Genomic DNA, 20,491 nt, shown 5'->3' with positions numbered 1-20,491 from the left:
CAAAAATGCAAATGTTCGTATTCGAACAATAACACAAGCGAAGAGAAAAATATTTGTACGTGACCAGTTCGATGTGGCAGCCTGTTAATTTAATGCCAAAGCCTTCGATTCCATCGTTGTCTTACCTGTTTCACAGAAACGTAGTAGCCTTCTTATAGCAGTTGAATCGATAGGTAAAAATCGATCAAAGGGTGATCGTGATTGGAATTCGTGTCTCGATCGGCGGGGCTCCGCTGGTAAAACCGTCATCGTGGAATAAAAGGATCGCAAAGGTCGCGACGATTCCGAGTCGTGACGCGAAAAGGCACGTTCTTGAAACGTGGAATCGAGGTCAGTCTCTCGGTGAACGGGCTGCAGTTGCACGTACATACATATACCGAGCGTCATGACGAACACAACAGACACGCGGGAGATGCAAAACGAGGAACGAAATCGGGATATACCTGTTTGCCGTTCCGCGGGCCGACGATTCCCAAGAATCTCGTCGTCGAAGATGCCGCCATATTTGGTCGCAGTAGCTGCTTTCTAAGTTGTTCTTTGAAAACTCATTCATCTCGCAGGCGATCGAAAACCATTGCTGGAACCAATAGAATGGCTTCGAATTTTCAACATACTCCGCTTAGATTCAGTGTGATTTTCAAATACACGAGAATTTTCAAGCATATGTGAACGACTCGATAAGTCGTATTTCTCATCCTTCGTAAGAGAAAAACAACTTTGAGATCAATGTTGTACGTATTAGCGATCAATTCTGTATGGAAATTGTCTATTCGATCAATTATGGGAAGAAATAGAAGTGTCTTTGTCATCCGCTTGTATATCTTAGAATAACGTTAGCTATGCAGATTAATATAAATTTCATCACCATTCTCACAATTTTCTAATGTTTCTTAAATCTTCGAGGGTTCCAGATATTAGAGCGTTATCATAGCGAGTGTTAATAGATCGTACGAATTCTCAATCGTATGTTTCATTATACACGTACTTGTTGCCTATATGTACACTTGTGTGTAAGAGTCTTAGGACATTTAGTATTTTTGACAGAACGATATAGATTACGAATTGTTTTTGTTGTTATTTGAATTCAATCTATAAGGTATTAGAATACTAACATACTTTCTTTATCGTATAACGTGATATCTGTTCCTTAATTTCGAAGCTAAATGTAATAATCATCCTAAGACTTTTGAACAGTCACGTAAGTGTATCTATTGGGTTGGCAACAAGGTAATTGCGGATTTTTTTCATTAGGCGATAATATATTTTTATCTAAGCGATATACTACGTCGAGACTTGAAAGAGAAAGAAATAAACAAGCCGAGGCAGGTTTGTATCTTTCACAAAAAAGTGTTTTATTAAAAAACTCGTATTTGGTAAATAAAATTCTGTCTCCATTTTGCGTATAGCGTAACGTATAATCGTAATAGTAAATTACAGTTAACGGGGTAGTCGGACACACGAGGCGGCGGGATTGCGAATGGAATAAAAGCTTCCGTCGTCCGTCTCGGTTTCTCTTTTTTTTTTTTTTTCCAACGTCGAGCATTACAATTACAATTATTACGGTGATTAGTAACATTCCTCCATCTTTTTTCCTTCTATTCGATATCGAAGAATAACGGCTCGTTACGAACAATCGTATGTTTCTTCCTGGCTTGACAACGTGGCACGTCAAAAGGGATTGATTTATCGATCGATAACGTTCGATCGGTGTATACCTACGGATCGGTCGAACGATGTGTTACAGGGTGATTTTCGCAACGGGGACGGGTTACAGCACTTTCTTTTCGTCGCAGCGAGAACGATAGTGAAAGCACGTCGTGCATTATGTTCGACAAAAACGTCTCGTGAAAAATCCCGAATATAAATGATTCTCCGCTTTCAAATCTGCACGTCGTCGTGCGAATAGAAGAGAGTTGTTGCTATTTTAATACCTGCTCGTTCGCCACATATAGCCACGAGATCTGACACATTTGCAATCGCTTCGAATCCGTATATCCAACGAAAAATTCGATTCGTTTCGCGCGTAATTCGAAGCTTGGAATTCTTATGTCTTGATTAAGTTTTAGGTGTCTTGAATGCTTTAAAAATCTTGCAAGTCTCGAACGTTTTGGAAGTCTTGAGAATTTCAATAGGTTTCGAGAGCTTGGTAAATATTATATTTATTATCTTGCAAACATTTTGTCCAAGCGGTATATTCGCACGATGAATTAAGAGTGTCCCCTTGTATCATCGATATTTCAAAGTTCCTAACAAAAACGCAGTTTGCCGATAAATATTAACAATACACACTGATGAATTTACAATAATAAATTAGTTGAGAACTGAAATTGAAATATCGACAATATATATTGATAATCTAAAGACACTCTCAATGAAAGTTTAAAATGTTCCAATTGTAGACTTCCAAGACATCCGAGACTCGCAAGATTCGTAAAACGTATCCAAATCGTAAAGACTCTTGGGAACGTTCAAAGGTTCCAAGCTTCGAATAACGTTCAGAAACGATTCGAATTTGCTACAGTGTGGTGAAAAACTGCGAATCGCTTCGAAGATAAAATTCGGCCGCCTGTCATCAGCTACGTGTTTCGAATTGGCTTGCGAAACGAGAAAAGACCTTCGCGTACATATGTACGTTTTCAAGTGCACCATATTATCGAGAAAGGAGAAAAATCAAGGTATCTGGAAACAGTGGCGCAAAATCGACGAGGTTACGAAACCGGGCGTGTCCCGCGATCGTAATTCAGCCGCTCATTGTACGTCACCGTCCCGAAAAGGAATTTTCTTGGCGAGTAGGCCATACGGCACCAAGGACTGGTTGGAAATGACATCGCACGGTATTTTGCCGATATAATCACACGGCGATCGATGCGCGTGCCGATGATCACGATATTGTCGCTCTTCGGACGCCAGCTCTCGTTGGAATCTCATTTCTTTTCTCGGAATTGAAACTTTTCAAAAAAATCTCTAGGACGTTCTATTTATCTATAACGATCTAACAAACGGATTTTTCTTCTATTGTCGTTAGCGGTAGTTGAGCACCTATCAGTGATTACCGTCTCTATCGCGCGGTTATTATTTATAATCGACCAGATAACGTAAAATATCGACGATAATAGCAACAACGAGGAACACATCGTGCAATTTGCCGGGTTTACGTAAATAAAAATTTCCTCCGATTTCGTTCCTGTTTTTAATCTATTCGTAGATCGTGTCCGACGACTGGTGATACACAGCCGAACAAGGAACGATTCGTCGTGAAAAAATACTCCGAACATATAGAACAAAGCTCTCGCGTACGAACCTTCGTTTTGTAAGGAAAACGATTTGAAATGTTTGCACGGTACGTTTGTCTTTGTCCGGTTAAATTGACTTGAGAGTATGCAGCAAGCAGAAGCAATCGTTGTTCCTGTTCTTGAGAAACTAAAAATATAAATCGTACGTTACAACAACTATAATTTAATTGGAAAAGCGTAACTGTATATGAGACGTTATGGACGATATTTCGAACAATTTCTACGCGAATAAAATTAATTGTCCAAAGCTAATACACGGTTCTATTCTTATTTATGAAATCATTCGAATGAAACGCAATAAAAGAAACTATACATAATACAGTTCGATAGAAAGTATGATACGTAACGATAAGAAGCAGACAATGATATTGTTGATATTTATAGATACAAACACGAGCAGAAACAGAAGCCAAGTTGAAACTTCGACTCGATACACGCGAGGCAAGTAGATTTTCAAAATTGTTTTTCTCGAAAACGAAGCCTCGTACGCGAAAACCTTATTCTTCAATTTCGACTTACTTTCTCGCGGCGAATCGTTGCTTGTTCGGTCGTAGCGCCACTCTTACTGAACACTCTGTACAACGAAGGAGCGTAACCGTTTGAACGTGTCGATAACCGATATCGGACGTGCGTGTAGAAGGTAAAGGCCGATGATGAAAGCATCTTTGTATCCGCGCATCGCAAGCTCTTTATTGACAAATAAATACGACAATAATGTATATACAAAAAAAATAAATAATAGGAAAAAACGTTCACCAGTTTTGTTCGACGAACAAATTGAACGAACGAACGACGACGCGGTCATCGAACGATCATCGATCTCGTGGTGCGTCGATCGGGAACGAGAATCGTTGGACGAGGTCGCATTCGTTTCTACAACGCCCCACAGGGCAAAACGAAACATGCTTGCGTTCGTATTGATCATTTTCTTCTTTTGCATTTTTTTTCCTTTTACGGGCTTAAACGTAACAATACTAATAGTACGGTAATTCTAACAGTCGGATTAACAATACGTGATATTTTAAAATATCTTTTGACTTCTTTTCTTTCTTTTCTTTTCATCTTTTTTTTCTTTTTTTGTCCTTATGCAAAATACGGTCAGCGTAGAAAAACTTCGTTTACAAGATCCCTATATAAAAATTAGTGGTTTCTCCGAGGAAGTCGGTGTCAGTGTTTCTTTCTTCTTCATTCTTTTTTTTTCCTCTAGAAGGGCGTTAAACGTATATGGTGGTATCGCAGATACTACGAGTAAAAGTTCTCAAGAACAGACAGGAAAAGAGAAAAACAAGAGGGAACGAAAAATGATTCCGAAAAATAATAGGCGCACGGGAATAAAAATGGTAAAATGAAACGCGCGTGTGTACGAGAGGAATATGAGAGAAAGAAACAGAGGGAGAGAAAGAGACTATTATTTTGTTCAAGGAATATGCGTGGAATTTCCTTTCTCGTTCGATTTCCTCTTCCTTCTTTTGTGCACTGTCGTCGTCAATGCGATTCTCGGCACGGAGGACTTGTGACAATATTTCCCTGATTGACTTCACGCTAACTACAGATCAGACCAGAGCTTGAGCAATCTAACATTGAGCAGTCGTGAGAGAAAACGTTGTCTTTTGGCCAGAACTAACTAAGAGGCAGTTTCGCACGCGAACGAACGCGAGATTATGTTAAAAAGAGAGAGATAGAGAGAGAGAGAGAAAGAGAGGGAGGGAGAAAAAAAAAGTGTCGAAAAAGAATACTAAACGAGTTACAGTCGAAGATAAATCCGAAGGAAGGTGTTGTCGGAATCGAAATTTTTGTTTGTCAAATGTGTTATCTTTACCTAAAAATCTAAACGTAAATACAAGAAAATCTTAGGTTACTCGTGTTATGTATGTACATGACTAATCGTACGTAAATTGCAGTGTTAAGAGTAAAAAGAAAGGATATGGAATAGGAACAAGAGGGCAGTCCTCGGTGTGTTACTTAAATTACGCCGCTACGTTTTCCGCGAAAGTAGACGTATTATCGCGAATCGGTCCCAAAAAGACAACGAAGAAAAAAAAAAGTCGACGAAATGCAAACGTTAACGAAAACGTTTAACCATTGTGTTAAACATGGAAAAAAGGACAGAGAGGAAAAAAAACGGGTAAAAAATCGCTGGAAACGGAAACAGAGCGCGCCAAATCGAACGCGGATCCTTTGGAAAATGGCGAGCGATTAGACGCGTTCGTCTGAGGAGAGAAAATTTCCCACGAATGAACGCGAGTGTTGGAAAACAAGAGGCGCCGAAAAAGAATCGAGGAATGAATTTACTCATCGTTCAGCCGAATCTGTTGAACGTACGATAGGTCCAACTGTCAACGTTTAACCATCGACGAATTTTGAAACGGTTTTTGATAGCTTTCGCGTGGAAACAGTTCCTTTCAAACGTCTCCTTCGAACGGTCGCTCATCCTCTTTCGTCGAAACAGTTCACCGATCGCGTTCTCGCGGTGACAACGAAATTACGTGCATCAGTTCGGCTAGGTGATCGATACAGAGTACATACGTATCATATCGATACAGGCCAGACGAGCTTATCACCCGTTGAAATTTCTGTCTCGCTGCGATCGCTAGCATCGATTTCACGCGTTTGCGTCGCGAAGTAAGCCACACAAGCACTCGTCGTTTCACAGTCAATCATTTTCTTCGCAGACACACGATTATTCTAGTTTTCTTCTTTCAACGGATACACGCGGTCGCAGTCGTTCTCATAATCTTACGCGTTATCTCTGTAATACCAGATTCTTCGTCCTTAATATATATATATATATAATATATTTTATATATTACACGGTCTCAAAACTATATAGGCCTAAGAAACTTCATTCTTTTAGAGCCACGAGCCACTTTGTATGATATAGAGAGAACTCGTCACTTCGTAGGAAACATTTCTGGTTAATCTTACAATGCCGTATGCATAGGACGACGCGCGGCTGCACGCGCGCCACGTATGCGTACGGTCTAAGCGTTAACTGTTTATTCGAGTTACACTAAATACTTTAGAATACGAGCGAGGCTTCACATTGTTTTATAATACAACGATCAACCGCGCGGCCGATCCTCTCGACGAATCAAACCGCGCGATCCGTTCTTTCCTAGAACTGACATCCTGCGAGTCTCTGCTCGCTCGACGCTCCACGGAACAGCTTCGAGAACAAGAGTCGCCTTAAACGTTAGGCGAAACAGCAAGAGCTGCGAAGGGCAAAAATGCTTTCTCAGCGATCCTCGAACACGATCGAGCGATCAGAAGGATTGCAGCGATCGCGACTTTTACCTCGTCCTCTCTCGTCGCGTTTCATTGGCCAATCGCGCATACACATTTCGACATGTTGGCACTTGGACGCGACGAGATGATGCGACGGGTAATCCGAGGAAAGACGCGAATATCGAGGAAGAATCGACGATCACGCCATGCGTCACGGTTTGGCATCGTTAACAGATCACGCGTACGAAAATAAATCGCACTCGTGAAAACATACAGTCGACTCGATCTCGATTTCGATCTTCATTTCGATGTCGATCGCGCTCTCGTCCGCGAGCGGACGCGTCGAGCAGGAACACGCGCGGTCTTGCTCTCGAATCGCAGCTCTGTCGCGTGTTTTTGTACGATTCTCGTTGCTTCGACCTATGACGCACGAATAATGCGCAAAGCGTTGCGGATAGAGTAGGTACTTTGACATTAGGTCACTGGTGCTCGAATCTCGTTCTAGCGGTTAGCTTCTGGCCATCGAGTGCGTAGCGGTGTTTCGGTCGCGAAGGCAAAGAGAGCGTTCCGTGAGGATGGCCGAGTGAAAACGGCGCGCGCCGTAAACGTCGACGAATCGAATTCCAGTTTCCTTTTTCTCGAAACGCGTTCTACGGGCCAACACCGGACGACTAACGGACAAACGCCTGTTTCAAGTTTTTTCCCTTACGCTGGTTAATTGTCTCGGGCGCGTAACCAGTCGAGATTACCGAACTCACGTTCCCACGGAATTCGATTTTCCGCTTCCTTCGATCGCGCCTCGTCGATATCGCGGATGATCTCTCGAACAGACTTTCGTTCTGCTTCCGCTTTCGTCTGCTTGCGAAACACTCGGTTCGATTCCAGCAGCGCGCGAAGGACGCGAGAAAGGAACAAAGTACGAGCGATAGTAAGTAGTCTCGAGGAGATAAAGGAGACGATATCCGTCTCGTGATGAATGCTCCATGAAACAGAAAAAAAAGAGAGGGCAACGTTTACGGAGATGAAAAAATATGTATATGTACGTATGTAGATATATGGAACTTCTACCATGTCGTAAACTTACTCAGCGAATACGGATGTAATAAATGGGATTAGCTAATCAGTCTTATGTTAGAGGCTCGTTAACATCTAAATTCAAACTGCGGTATCGCGTCGCTGGCGGTGGACTCTTTTTTCCGGTTTGCTCGACGTTCTAGCTATCGACGTACTTTGACGATTTCACACGCGTCAGGATCGATCGCTTCGATCGACCTGGACTCTATCGCCTCGAGCTAAACAGTCTACGTTCTCTCGCCTAACTCAAAAGCACGGTGGAACGCGCTTCTGAACCGATGTTCGATTTCTTTCCCTTAACCTTCGGCAGTGCGAGAAACTCTTTGTTCGTTAACCGACCATTTTCCTTTTCTTTCTTCTTTTTTTCTTTTTCGACACGCTCGTGTTAGCACCAAACGAGAGAACAACGGGTAGCGAACAGCGCTCGAACGCAAGGCCGCGAGCGATGCTTCTATTGCACGATTTCGAGGATTTCTGTTTCAGAATCCCGATTTCCCTCGAACGAATGAATCGAGCCACGGTAACTGGGTTTCTCGCAGCCACCACGGGGAAATCGCAAGGAATAAATATATATGGAGACACGTTGAATTTCCCTGGATACCACGTCCCCTGTAAGATTACCTTCCGATATACGAAATAAAAACGAGAGGAATACGAACGAAGCTGTATCAACCGGTTTCGTATATCTGTCCATGACAATAACAATGACACTTTATCGTTGATAGATCTCTTTAAAAATATGGGATAACTCGAGAAGATTCATACCTATTCGATTCGTTTCCACATATATTTCTTCTCTAACGATCGTCGAACGACCTAATCTACGGTAATAATGGCATTCGTAAAAGCCTACAGTCGTGCAAAGTGGCAATTAAAACAGTGATTCGCGTCTATTTCTTGTAAAATATAAAACCGCCGTAACCGATCGGCTGGCTCGCCTAATTGCCACTTTGATTTGTAAACGCGGTCAACGAAAGGAAGCCGATGTTCCCTTCACCTTACGATTAGTTCGAACGAAGAAAAGCGCATTAACGGAATATATATATACAGGCGCGTGTGTGCACATATAAATATACATATATCTATATACATATTTATGTATGTATATTATATATATATATATGTGTGTGTGTATACATATTTATATATGCACAGAACATGAATTGCAAATTGCAAGTCTTCGATGCAATCGCGTTTTTTTTATCATACCTCGGCCGTTATTCATCAGGCCTGTAAGGGGACGCTAGTTTCGTTCTCGTCGCTTTTCTCCGGAGTATTCGGAAAACATTGTCGAATTCGTCTCACACTTTCAAGCCGCTTCTTTCTTTCGGCGTGAAAAGGCAGTGTCTGCTGTAACAAGCGGATGCGCGCAAATGAAAAACACGGGTTTATATATAATGTAATATATCTTACGAACGTAATAATAGGATACTTAGAGAGACGAAATCAAGAGACGTTCACGTTTTCTACGAAAATAATTTGTCAACGTAGTGGATAAACAAGGACATATTTAAACGCATCTAAAGATTTAAAATACGACTTACAACTTAGAACTTGCCGTTTTAAAACACCACTCGGTCGAAGGCGCGATGTGAGCATGCATATGAACGTAGAAAACGCGTCGCAGAGTTATTGGAACGTTTGTTGGAAAGTCTGACTCGCCAGTCGTCTTACAGACACTGCCCCTTTCGAAGGTTCGTTCGATTCCAGAATACTCTTCAATGTCTCGTGTCAGACCTTCCCGAATAAATTTCACCACAATGTTCAGAGACTGACACCAGCAGTCCACGTACGCGATCTTAAATCGCTTTCAGTAGATCCAGTCGCACCCTTGACGTCGTGTTGCTTGGGCAACGACGAACTTAGGGTGCGAAAATGTTAACACTACGTGGTCGTACCACTTATGTAGCCATTGTTTAAGGTCTCCGGTTTGTTCACGTACTCAACCGGTGATTTCATTTCCTTTTTCTCCATACCGTTGTCGATATTGATGGTGTCCATCGATGGGAAGTCGACCCGCAGCGGCACCGCTTCTCTCTTCTCCGCAGCCGACAAAATTTCTGGGCTACCATTCTCGTAATCTGGATTCACCAGCTTTGAAGAATTTGGGCTGCTCAAGAAACTTCTTTTGCTGGGATTCTTCGGACTCCCTGATCTGTTGCTGATCGATAGCTGACTCAAGTTGCTTCGCGAGGTGCTCTTCGCGTTTATAAACGGCGAACTCTTAACAGATTTTAAACTGTCCTCGACGAATGGCAGGTTTAGTACGTCTTTGCCCGAGGCAATCGAATCTGCAGAGACACCGTCGAAATCGTCGAAGCCGGCCTTCAACGGCACGTTCGATGAGTTCATGTCGTGGCAGTTCGAGTTTGTTTTCGAGTTCTCGCCGTATGAATCCATTCTGAAACGGGGACTGAAACTGTTCTTAATACTGTTTGGCTCGAAGCTCGCGAAATCGCCGAAATCCTGCCTCAATGGAGAATCTTCCTCCCCTTCCACTTCCTCTTCTTGCAAATCTTGCAATGTAGCTAGTTCCAAGTGCCTGTACACGAATTAGAAACATTGTGTCAGAAGGACTAGCAAAGAACGCGATATTACAGTAGCGCTTGGATAAATTCCAATAAATCGGGCATCCGTATTGTAATCTTTCGCAAGTTGTTAATTATATAAACAATAAATATATTTGTAAAGTATAAGAAAATATATCTGTTTTGTTTTCTACCTAATAAATGATAAAAAGAAATTTTTTTCTCCAAAAATATTCGACCCTGAAAAAGTTATTGGAATTTCAGCGAGCATTACTATATTCTAATAAGAAAAGTTCTATGCTCACTGATCTATCTGTGGTGAGTTGGACTTGTTTTGGTTCCTTGCTTCCACTCCTTCTACACTGTGATAGAAACTGACATTCTGGAAACGGTCCGAGTCGATATGCTTTAGCAACATACTCGCGATATCCATAAACGTGGGTCTTCTGGTCGCCTTATGTCTCCAGGTGTGCTTCATCAGTTCATATAACAACTCTGGACAGTTCTCTGGCCGTTCCATAACTCCTCCTTCGATCACGTACCGCAGAACCTAATGTACGTTAAGAGAGGTTGTGACGATATAAAGAGACTGTAGATTTTTGTACAAATTTCATATCGTTGTGAACATAATTTTGGTTAGAAATTAAAACACACATACCTGCTCGTTCGATAGACCTTGGTATGGCTGCGATGCAAAAGTCACCATTTCCCATAACACAACTCCATAGCTCCACACATCCGAATAACTGCTAAAAACACCGTCTTTCAAACTTTCTGGTGCCATCCATCTGACTGGCAATAAGCCTTTGCTTCCTTTTCGATAATAGTCCCTCTCGTAGATGTCCCTCGTCATTCCAAAGTCTCCCACCTTTACCGTTAAATCTTCCGCAACCATGCAATTCCGAGCGGCCAGATCTCTGTGCACGAATTTCTTCGTAGAGAGGTAGGCCATTCCATCGGCGATTTCAATGGCCATCTGAAGTATCCTGTCTAATTTTGGTGGCGCGTTAATCATGTTCTCGCATATGCCTGGCCTGTGACTCCTCAAGTACCTCTTCAAGTCGCCGTTCACCATCAACTCCATAATGACCAAGGTTGGTTGCCCACGAGTTACCACGCCAAGAAGCTTGACCACGTGATGAGCGTCGAAACCCCTGCAAAGAAAAGATTCGCATAGTCATATAATTAAACAGCGGATGTTTCTCGACTTTTAATTACATGGAAATCAAAGACGCCAGAGTATATTTTTACTTTCCTGTAGAAAGATAAGCACGAGCACGGGTTATTTTTGCCCTGCAACGTGTTCGGATTATTCATCAACTTACTTCATCACGGATGCTTCGTTGAGAAACTCGATTCTCTCCCGATCAGTGGCGTCCTTGTTCACCGTTTTCACAGCGCACCGTACTTCCGGTTTACCCTTCACGATGTCCTTAGCTATTCCTTCGTAAACCATGCCGAATGTGCCAGTTCCCAACGATTTCAGCATCTCGATCTTTTCTCTTGGTACCTCCCACTCGTCCAACACATACGGAGTGCTCACGTACTCCGGATTCACGGTTGCGATCAACGTCACATTAGGAACGTTCCTTAAGAACTTTCGTTTACAAACGTAGAACGAGACGAAGCTAACGATCGCGATGACCGTGCAAAATAACAGCCAGAATATCACCCAGAAAATACTTAGGGTGTTTCTCTCCTCGATGTAGAAGTATTTTACGTGCGTATAGGCGCCATAGCCGGCAAGACTCGTCGCTCGAACTTTCACGGAATAGTTTCCGGCGGGAAGCTCTTTAAGGACGTACGAGTTGCCTGCCTTTGTGAAGTCCCGCCTCGTGATGCACACCACGGTCGGTTTGTACTGAAACAGGATAATCTTTTGTTCACAGAATTGTTGCAAAATTCGAAACCCGATACTGTGAACAAAGTTTGACAGGATGAACCAATAGAAGTTAAGTAGACGTGAATTCCACTCACGTTTTGTATGTCAACCCTCTTGTACTCGATCTGATAGGTGATGATCAGACCGTTGGGCTGAGGTGGCTCATCCCACTGCAGAGTAACCATGGTGAGACTATTATTCTCGCCGGATATGCTCATCTTGAAGGTGTTGGGAGGAATGTTATCGGCACTTTCCAGGGGTAACGTGCGATAGGTTCTCATACTTTTGGTGGAGCATTTCTTGTAAGTGTCGTTCATTTCTTGCGCTCTGCAAGCCTGCACCTCGATGTTATAAGCGGCAAAGTGGCGTAGGTTTTTCATTACGAAGGAGAGATTCATGCTGGGCACCAATTGCTCGAACACTATGTACGTCCCGTTCTCGATCTTTTCCATTACAGGCTGTGAATATAAAAGTGGAAAGGTTAGGAAGATGAATTTGAAAAGGACATGGAAGGGACTTAACTCCTTCGAACTGACCGACATTAGCGATGTATCACTTAAGAAAGCGAGAATCAAGCGACTATAAATGCAATTTTGCATCAGGGACGTACAAAACTCGATACCAGGTTGGCTAAGCGTATGGAAACGCTATAAATACTTTTCGATGAAATTGAGCGATGCTTTACCTGATCTCGATCCAACGATTTCGTTTTTCTGGATAGAATGAACGACATCTCCGAAACGTCGCGCTTCTTCTTCGGTTTTCGTTTTATATAGACCTGGTTGTGTAAAGCGTCTTCGAATTCGATCGCGCTGGACGCTTCTTTCTCTCGAAGAGACTGATCGGTTTCTCGATCAGGACATTCGCAGGTGCCAGTTTCAGGTATCATTTGCTCTTTCTCTTCCTCTATTCGTTTCCTCTCCTCCTCTGCGAGCGCCTTCTTATCTGTCAGCATCAGAGCTAAGCATGCAACACATTTTAATTATCGTTAGATCTACCTGATTTCTTTTTTACTCAAGTAAAAAATCAATTCAAGTATTAATGTTAAATATTATCGATCAAATATTAATTCTTTCCTTATCGAATCGTTTATACAATCGCAACAAGCTCTGCCCCGGAATATTACGAGCTTGCGCGAATCGAACACATTCCCGTATCCGTGCATATCACATTTACAAATGTCAAGGGATTGATAAAATTAATAAAATTGATCGCATAATCGATGTACTCACGTTCCTCGCAATAATTTCTCTGATCGATGAAATTAGGGTCGTCCGGCTCCCATCGTCCAAAGATCCGATAGTGCGTTAGGTTTCCGTTCTTGTGAAGAGGTGGCAGCCAGGACATGATCAGCTCGCTGCTCGAATTACTCCAAGTCATAAGGGACCTGGGTGAGCTAGGAGCTTCCGGCATCGTTCTGAAGTATGTTAGGTTGCTCTGGGCTCCGGACCTTTCCGTGGCAATAGTGTAAGTCTTCACGTAATAAGCGTACTGCGTGTACGGCTTCAGCTGAGACAAGTAATGCGTATGTACGTTCTTCTCCTGTCGACCAGACCCAAACTTGGATCCTTCCATCAGGGTGGTATTTGTACTTGCGGATACATCATCGACCTTCCAACCATCTCCACCACACGCGTCTCTACCATCGTACATCGTTACGTTCATGTTGGGTGCCTCGATAAAATACACCACGTATCCAAGAAGAGACCTGGCGTCGTGGTGAATAAACGGTTCCCACTCGATCACCGCACCCCATGGTGACTTCTTACCAACCCTGGTCCTCAGTTCGGTTACGTTACACGCAACTTTGTCGCCGTTGCTATTAGGCGCCACCTCGTAATCCGTAAAAGGTCGTAAACCCGCCTTCTCTCGAAGCATCTCGATTTTGTACAAACACAGTTTCGGATTTAGATGAAAGAAGATCTTTCCTATGCCACCTTTCGACAGGATTTTAATATCTTTGTGCAAACTCCAGTCCCAGAGTTCCTGTAGATTTTGGTTGTCCATTACCAATAACGAGTATTTTGAGTTATCGATGTCGTTTCCGCGTATCACTCGCAGGTTCTTCAGGAAGTTGAGAGATATCAGTGGGAAGCTACGCACGATCTTCAAGTAGCCGTCGATCTCTTCTATGGTGCTCAGACTGTCTTCCAGCTCTTTCACGATATTTTTCCCACCTCGAATCTGGATCTCTAAACTGCCGGTGATGTGAGTGCATCCGCGAAGTTTCTGCGCCGAGGCGATGCTGTCCACGTTCGCTCCGGCACACTCTTTCTGACAGGGTCCCTCGCATTTTTTACACGACACTTTGCCATTTGATTCTTCGTCCATGTAGCCCGGTGGACACTCCATTACGCAGCTTCCATTGAACGATTTGTACGGGTAGTTCTTCACGTTGAACACTTCCCGTGGTTTCTGCATTCCAAGGCACCTCTCCTCGTTGATGCATCGATGGTTCATGAATTCCAAGGTACCGTTAGGGCACTGTTCCCTGCACTCGTTGTTGTCGGTTACCACGTCTTTGCAGACGACGCAGTCGCGATTCGTCGGGCCAGTGCACGTGCCTAGACACGACGGATGGCAACACGTTCCGGACTCGTCGCATGCGTTGTTCTCGCACTTTCGATCGCAGACTGAAACGAACAAGTTAGAACGCCAATGATACTAACAACACGTACTATCTATCACGTTGTACGAAGGTGTTCTCATCTCTACTGTCCTACGATTCCACATAGCATCTTCGACCTAAGCGTTTTCCTTATTTTCCCTCGTCCACCTAATTGATCAACGCGCTATTCCCGAGACTTCTACCGGTAAAATTAGCGGTTCAACGATCGAAGATATCTTATAAATCCCTCTGTCTTCTGTGTCTTTTAAATCCTACCTCGTTCCAGAGAGTTCGCCTTCACTCGATAAGGTAGCTGTTAAGAGAAGCATCAAGGAGACACTGTCCGATGTTTGATATATAAGTACAGGGTTGAATCTTTTTAACGGATAAAATGGCTGTTTGATGACTACACGTGAAAAAATTCAAGCCACTGTTCCGGGTAAACAACCACACGGATGTAGCCTCGAACGTGCGTCTCACCGGATGAAGTCTTGTCACGTTCTCCGTGGGGACACGTGGCGACGTCTCCAACTTTCCCTGTAATTTTTGCGAAAGGGGCCGCTTCTCGCTAACGAACAGCCTACGATACGATCGATAAACGCGAAACACATCGAAAGTTCGCCAAAAAAAAAAAGAGTGAAATATAAAAAAGAAAAACAGAAGAAAAGAAAAACATTTCGTAGGCCCTTGAGAAATTATCCAAAAATAAGCTTCTCATAAATCGACGTGAAACACTCGAGCTACCGTGGAACTGAACGACTATCGGCGTTCTATGAAAAGTTCAAGCGGCACGCGATTGCTAGTACAGCGATGTTTAGCGCATTCCTGTCAGTTTTTACCCGCGCAAAGGTCCGTTGAGTGTAATTTAGAGTCGTAGCGCCCACGGGTGAGCCGCCTACGGTGGCCAACGTGTCGCGCCGCCGCCAATTTCTCGTCGCCCCTTTCCTCGCGGCCAGACAGCCTCCATTTTCCACAAGGCCAGCGAATAATCGGATAATTTCGGAAGGAAGGAACGAACGGGGCGGGAGCGTGATCGAGAATGGGTCGTCGTCACGCGTGGGAGCGGCAGCCGTCGAAGATAGCTGGAAACGTGCGTGTCCTTTCATCTTCCACTCGGACAACGCGGCCGACCAACATCGGGAATTTCCCCTGCGACATCGCCGCGTTACGAATTAACATCGGCTGACAGGGAATTTCCAACTTTCGTTCTACCTGGCGCGCGATTTCTCTACTTTGTCGAGAAACGATATTTTCAGATGAAACGGTGGCTGTCATGCTTCGAGACTGGAATCGATTTCTAACGAAACTGAGAAAGTAGCGTCCGTCTGGAACACCTAAGCTTCGACATGACGAAGTTCGATCTTGAACTTTGCACGAAATAATTAAACTTATCGTATATAACGTTAGTTTCGATATAATAAACAGAAGATATGGACAGAGTAGCTTAGATTCGACAAGACAGCGAAAACGGGAAAATGATTGGAGAATCGATAAGTTCCTATTATACATGAACTGTGGCTTCCCTTGATGCGTTCAGACGGTTGTAGTTCTATCGAAATTTCTTATTTGCATAAACGAAAATTGCTAGAATTGACGATATACTAGAGCTTCCCTTTTACCCGGTCTCCTTTTCATCTGCCACGTTATTATCTGTAACGTATTCATCCTACGTCGAATTTAGCATAAAACAAAATTTAATCTAAAAAAAAAGGTTGGTCTTGATATTACACGACGCATAAACTTTCGTGCAACTAAACGTGCCTTTTACCATATACCATACCAAATGGAATTCTCCTCTGAATATTTCGTTCCAAATTTTACCTTGTTTTATAAACTCTGCTCTATCACAAAAAGACCGATCGAGAGAGAGAGATAGAGAGATAGAGAGACAGACAGACAGACAGACAGACAGACAGAGTCTACTATTATATTTCATGCGAAATTTATAATTCCAGAGAGAAAAACAATTACTTTGTTGGCAGTGTTGCTGGTTCCAACACAAGTATTCATCCGACTTGGTCTGTCTTTGCGGACAGTGCTTCTCGCACACTGGGCATCCATTTCTCGGATTGTTCCCCTGTGAACAGAAATACAGGAAAAATCAATATTGAAATATTCAAGCGATCCATCAAAATATTTCCTAGCCATTTTTGAACCTAGTTTTTCCTCTGTAACATCGACGACGTATTACTCGTCTATTAATACCTTATCGATGGATTGCTTTTACCGTGAACGATGATTTCATAAAAAATTTGTTATTTAATTATTATTTCACTATGACGATTGCTCGTAGGACACGCGGTGTCGTGGCCCAATTGTTGAAGTTTCTAAAATCGTTGAAATCGTAAAAATATCAATACGGCGAACGTTTGGAAACACGTGGGACTCCAAGGACGAAAATCGCGCACGAAGGGGAGAGTTTACCACCTTGTTAGCTACACGCCGCGCCGGCCAAGAGAATTCCTTAACTTCCGTGGAGGCTGTGGAGTGCTAAAGGTTGGATCGATACGTCTGGCGCCTTCCATTATTTATTTTTATCGCCGTTATGCTATTTTTCCGGCTTCAGCGAAACTTTTAGTTTCATACACTTCGCGATACATCTCTTCTGTACGTGCCCTTTGTTTTAGCGCCGTTCTTAAAGAGTTGCGATTTTTCTTCAGTGTCTAAACCGAAAATCTCGCGGCGAAACTTTCGTTTTACGTTTGCTCGCGTTGTAAAAATTCTAAAAGTTTACCATCTCGATTACCGATCTTCTCCTCTCTTCTAATTTTTCACAACTTAGACACGAAAACGTTGAAATTGATGGGCTAGCAATCATAGCGATGTAAGTGGATGCAACATTTCTCATAAAACACGTTCTTTATTCAACGTTATAAAAAGTTCGCTATAATATAATGCATAAGGGAATAAAGATGTAACTTAATCGATCACGAAGTTAAAGGGGTGATAGCTTTAAAAGTTGAAACAGGTGACTGAAACAAATTCTACAAATTTTGACACGCGCCACTGCGACTTCCCGCCCCGTCGATTGTTCAAACGTCGACATCCTGTAAACACGAAGCTCATTTCCTGTTCTCGTACCATCGACGGAATCAAGCAATACGAATAAACATGGTATTCGGGTAAAAGTTCGTAAAAAATTAGTATCCTGTCGAAAAATTCGACTGCTGGCTGAAAACGATATTTCACGCTATATTCGACATCCGAATCGAACGATTCCAAAAGTACCGCGAAAATCGGAGAATGCCAGAACCCCAAAGCTGTCTGAACGAGTTAATCGACGTGAAATGTTAGAGTAACGCGTGGTTAATCCGACCGATTCGGCAATGTGAACAAAAATCCGCAATGTGAAAAGAAATTTCCGTTCAAATGAAAATTTCAATATTTGTTAAAATTTAAATTCGAAATTACAATTTCAAGATTGAATAACGAGTTTTTCCTAGCGATCAAACGATGCAATTGGGTGTACGGTACTCTCGACGATCGCGCCTCGTTGAAAGCTCGAAACTTTGCGACGAACCCTCGACCCTCGACCCTCGCGACACGCTCGAATTTTTTAGCGCGCCAGCCGGAAACTAATTAACCCTCTGACCCGGTCACGTTCTATCGATCACCCTTGCGACCCGTTGCTGCGACGAGCTACCATCCTATCGGCCGGACTCGAGAAATGAGATATTTATCGGGATTGTCGTGGCACGGGAGTTACGAAGATCAACGAAACAAACCGGTATCTTACTACGACTTTGAAATAGTGAATGGACATAGTGATTTTCGGTTACCGTTTAATCGAATCACAAGGACAATTTTCGTACGATAATAAAATCCGCCATCTTCGTTGGTAATTCGGTTACCAATTACTTGCGTTATTTTCTGTTCGTAGAAAAATTGTGTGTTAAGTATTAGGCGTGTAAATTACTTCGGTGCTTTTACATTTGCAAATATATCGATGGTTTTAATCCTTTGAGCGCTGCGTTGTCCGACTTTTAAGCGCGCGCCGTGGACTGCACTCTCTTTACGAAAAAACACCGTGGGCTGCGTATTTTTTACGAAAGAGCGCAAGTTGAGCGGACTGAATTTTCATCGAAAAATATACCGATTGTAATTAAAATAAATGATGCAGTGACCTGAAAAGCCTTAATAACCATTTATTTCATCGAGCAATAATAACACGAAGAATATAAAAGCTTGAAAATGTATTTTTTTAATTGAAAATTTAATAATTTTGTATTGTATGGTAAAGCAGGCTTCAATACATAAGCCAATGTTACATTTTTTGTATTCGTAACGCGAATCAGTCCTGCGATTATGTTTAGTGCAAACAGCGCATCTTCGTCGTGAACAATGTTTATTATTTTCTTTAGTTGTGCAGGATGTGGGAAAATGCCTCTTCGTTAACAAAAATGGAAGGTCGTCCGAATGAATCTTCCCCCTTTAGCCTCTACTCAGCGTGGTAGGTATTTTTGCAAAATATCTTTTATGAGAGGCAGATGAAAATTTTCAAATGTTCCAGTTTTATTATTAGCATTTTTACAAAGAATGTATGCACTGTATATAGCGAGGTTTAAAAGGTGGAAAAAATATTTTTCATACCATTTTGTGCTTTTTCGAACGCAGCGAAGTGAACTCGAAATCATATCGATTTTATCAACTGCGCCCATCAAGGCAATGCAGTCTGCTACACGCTTTGTTTTTCGCTTTGGTTTGCCAGTTTGATAATTAATTTTTTTTTTCTTTTTTTGTTTCAACGAAATCATCAAAATGTCAGGTGGATAACATCCACACGTCTCTTTTATCACGCCACTTTAGCGCCACTTCTAGCCTAAATTGAATGGTTGTACGAGAACGTATATTGCGTTCATAGCGCTCAAAGGGTTAAAGAGTTCCATCCACGTAATTTCGCACAACTTACAACAAGCTTGCCATCTGCCTGATTTCCAAGGATTCGATTCATTTTCTCTTTCGTTGCTACGTACGTTATGTCTTCCAGCCAGATTCTACGATTCTACGAAATTTAAAGAAACGTAATGTATTTATGACGTTGCGATATTCCTCAGTTCTCCATAGATTGATAGATTCTCTGAAAAGATGCTGACCAGCTGACGCATATCGAATCTTCTCCACAGTTGCAAGATTCAATGATACGGATAATTACCGGCGAAATCGCGGTCACGTTATCAAGCAAGTCGGGAAAAAATAGAGATAGAGGAAAAGAGATTGACGCGTGACCGTTGGACAGATTTATCTCGCGGAAGCGGCGGGCACGCGACGCGTCATATATGACGCGTTAGCGTCGCAGGAATCAATAAAGAGCGTCGAAAGAACGCTCGGCCGCGGACGAAACGACGTTGCGTTGCGTTGCGTTTCCATTAGCGGACAATGAAAGTTTAAATAAAAGTTGCCGATGGAAAAGAGTCGCCGTCAAGCTCGTGAGCTCCACTGGTACGGCTCGCCCTTTTTATTACAACGACTCGCCACCCCGTTCGATCCATACGTCCACCCTCGTCGTTCTGGTCGTTGGTCGCCAGAGAAATAATTCAGGACGTATCGCGCGGCAATTAGCGACGGGATTTCCATGTCTCTGATCTATTCCCTTTCCAACGCTTTTTTTTCTACGGCTGTACTTTATCGAGTAGCCCTGCGTCGCTTACGATTTCCAAACTCACCAGAGACATCGACGAGTCGAAATTTTACAGGGCAAAGCGGAAATAAAACGTCGCGTACTCGACTAATCTAGCGATCGTGTCGTGCAATATAATGATCCAACGTGAAAACGCGATCCAACGTTAGTAGGAGAAGTATTGGTTGTTCGTTGAACGTCTTCGTCGGTTAATGGTAATTTTCGGTGTGTTTCCTTCAAGCTACAGGTTGTAGATTCGAAATT

General features: G+C 42.8%; 1 protein-coding gene and 1 long non-coding RNA gene across 3 annotated transcripts in view; one reads left to right on the top strand and one right to left on the bottom strand.

The window, feature by feature from the left end:
- LOC117206492 overlaps window positions 1-20,491 on the top strand; it is a 122,922-nt gene that overhangs the window by 38,582 nt on the left and 63,849 nt on the right. The gene's annotated exons all lie outside the window — the stretch shown is intronic.
- LOC117206482 (insulin-like peptide receptor) overlaps window positions 9,137-20,491 on the bottom strand; it is a 108,092-nt gene continuing 96,737 nt past the window's right edge. For both annotated transcript variants that reach the window (XM_033445862.1, XM_033445861.1), the window contains exons 5-12: window positions 16,582-16,687; window positions 13,235-14,635; window positions 12,688-12,962; window positions 12,098-12,460; window positions 11,446-11,981; window positions 10,779-11,274; window positions 10,426-10,670; window positions 9,137-10,134 (exon numbers count right to left, since the gene is read on the bottom strand). In XM_033445862.1, coding sequence (XP_033301753.1) covers window positions 9,477-10,134; window positions 10,426-10,670; window positions 10,779-11,274; window positions 11,446-11,981; window positions 12,098-12,460; window positions 12,688-12,962; window positions 13,235-14,635; window positions 16,582-16,687 — 4,080 coding nt within the window. In that variant the 3' untranslated portion in view covers window positions 9,137-9,476. The remainder of the gene's footprint in view (window positions 10,135-10,425; window positions 10,671-10,778; window positions 11,275-11,445; window positions 11,982-12,097; window positions 12,461-12,687; window positions 12,963-13,234; window positions 14,636-16,581; window positions 16,688-20,491) is intronic.

This window comes from Bombus bifarius, unplaced genomic scaffold, assembly GCF_011952205.1.
Source record: "Bombus bifarius isolate JDL3187 unplaced genomic scaffold, Bbif_JDL3187 scf7180000008008, whole genome shotgun sequence".
Taxonomy (NCBI): domain Eukaryota; kingdom Metazoa; phylum Arthropoda; class Insecta; order Hymenoptera; family Apidae; genus Bombus; species Bombus bifarius.
This window is presented reverse-complemented; position numbering and strand designations above follow the sequence as displayed.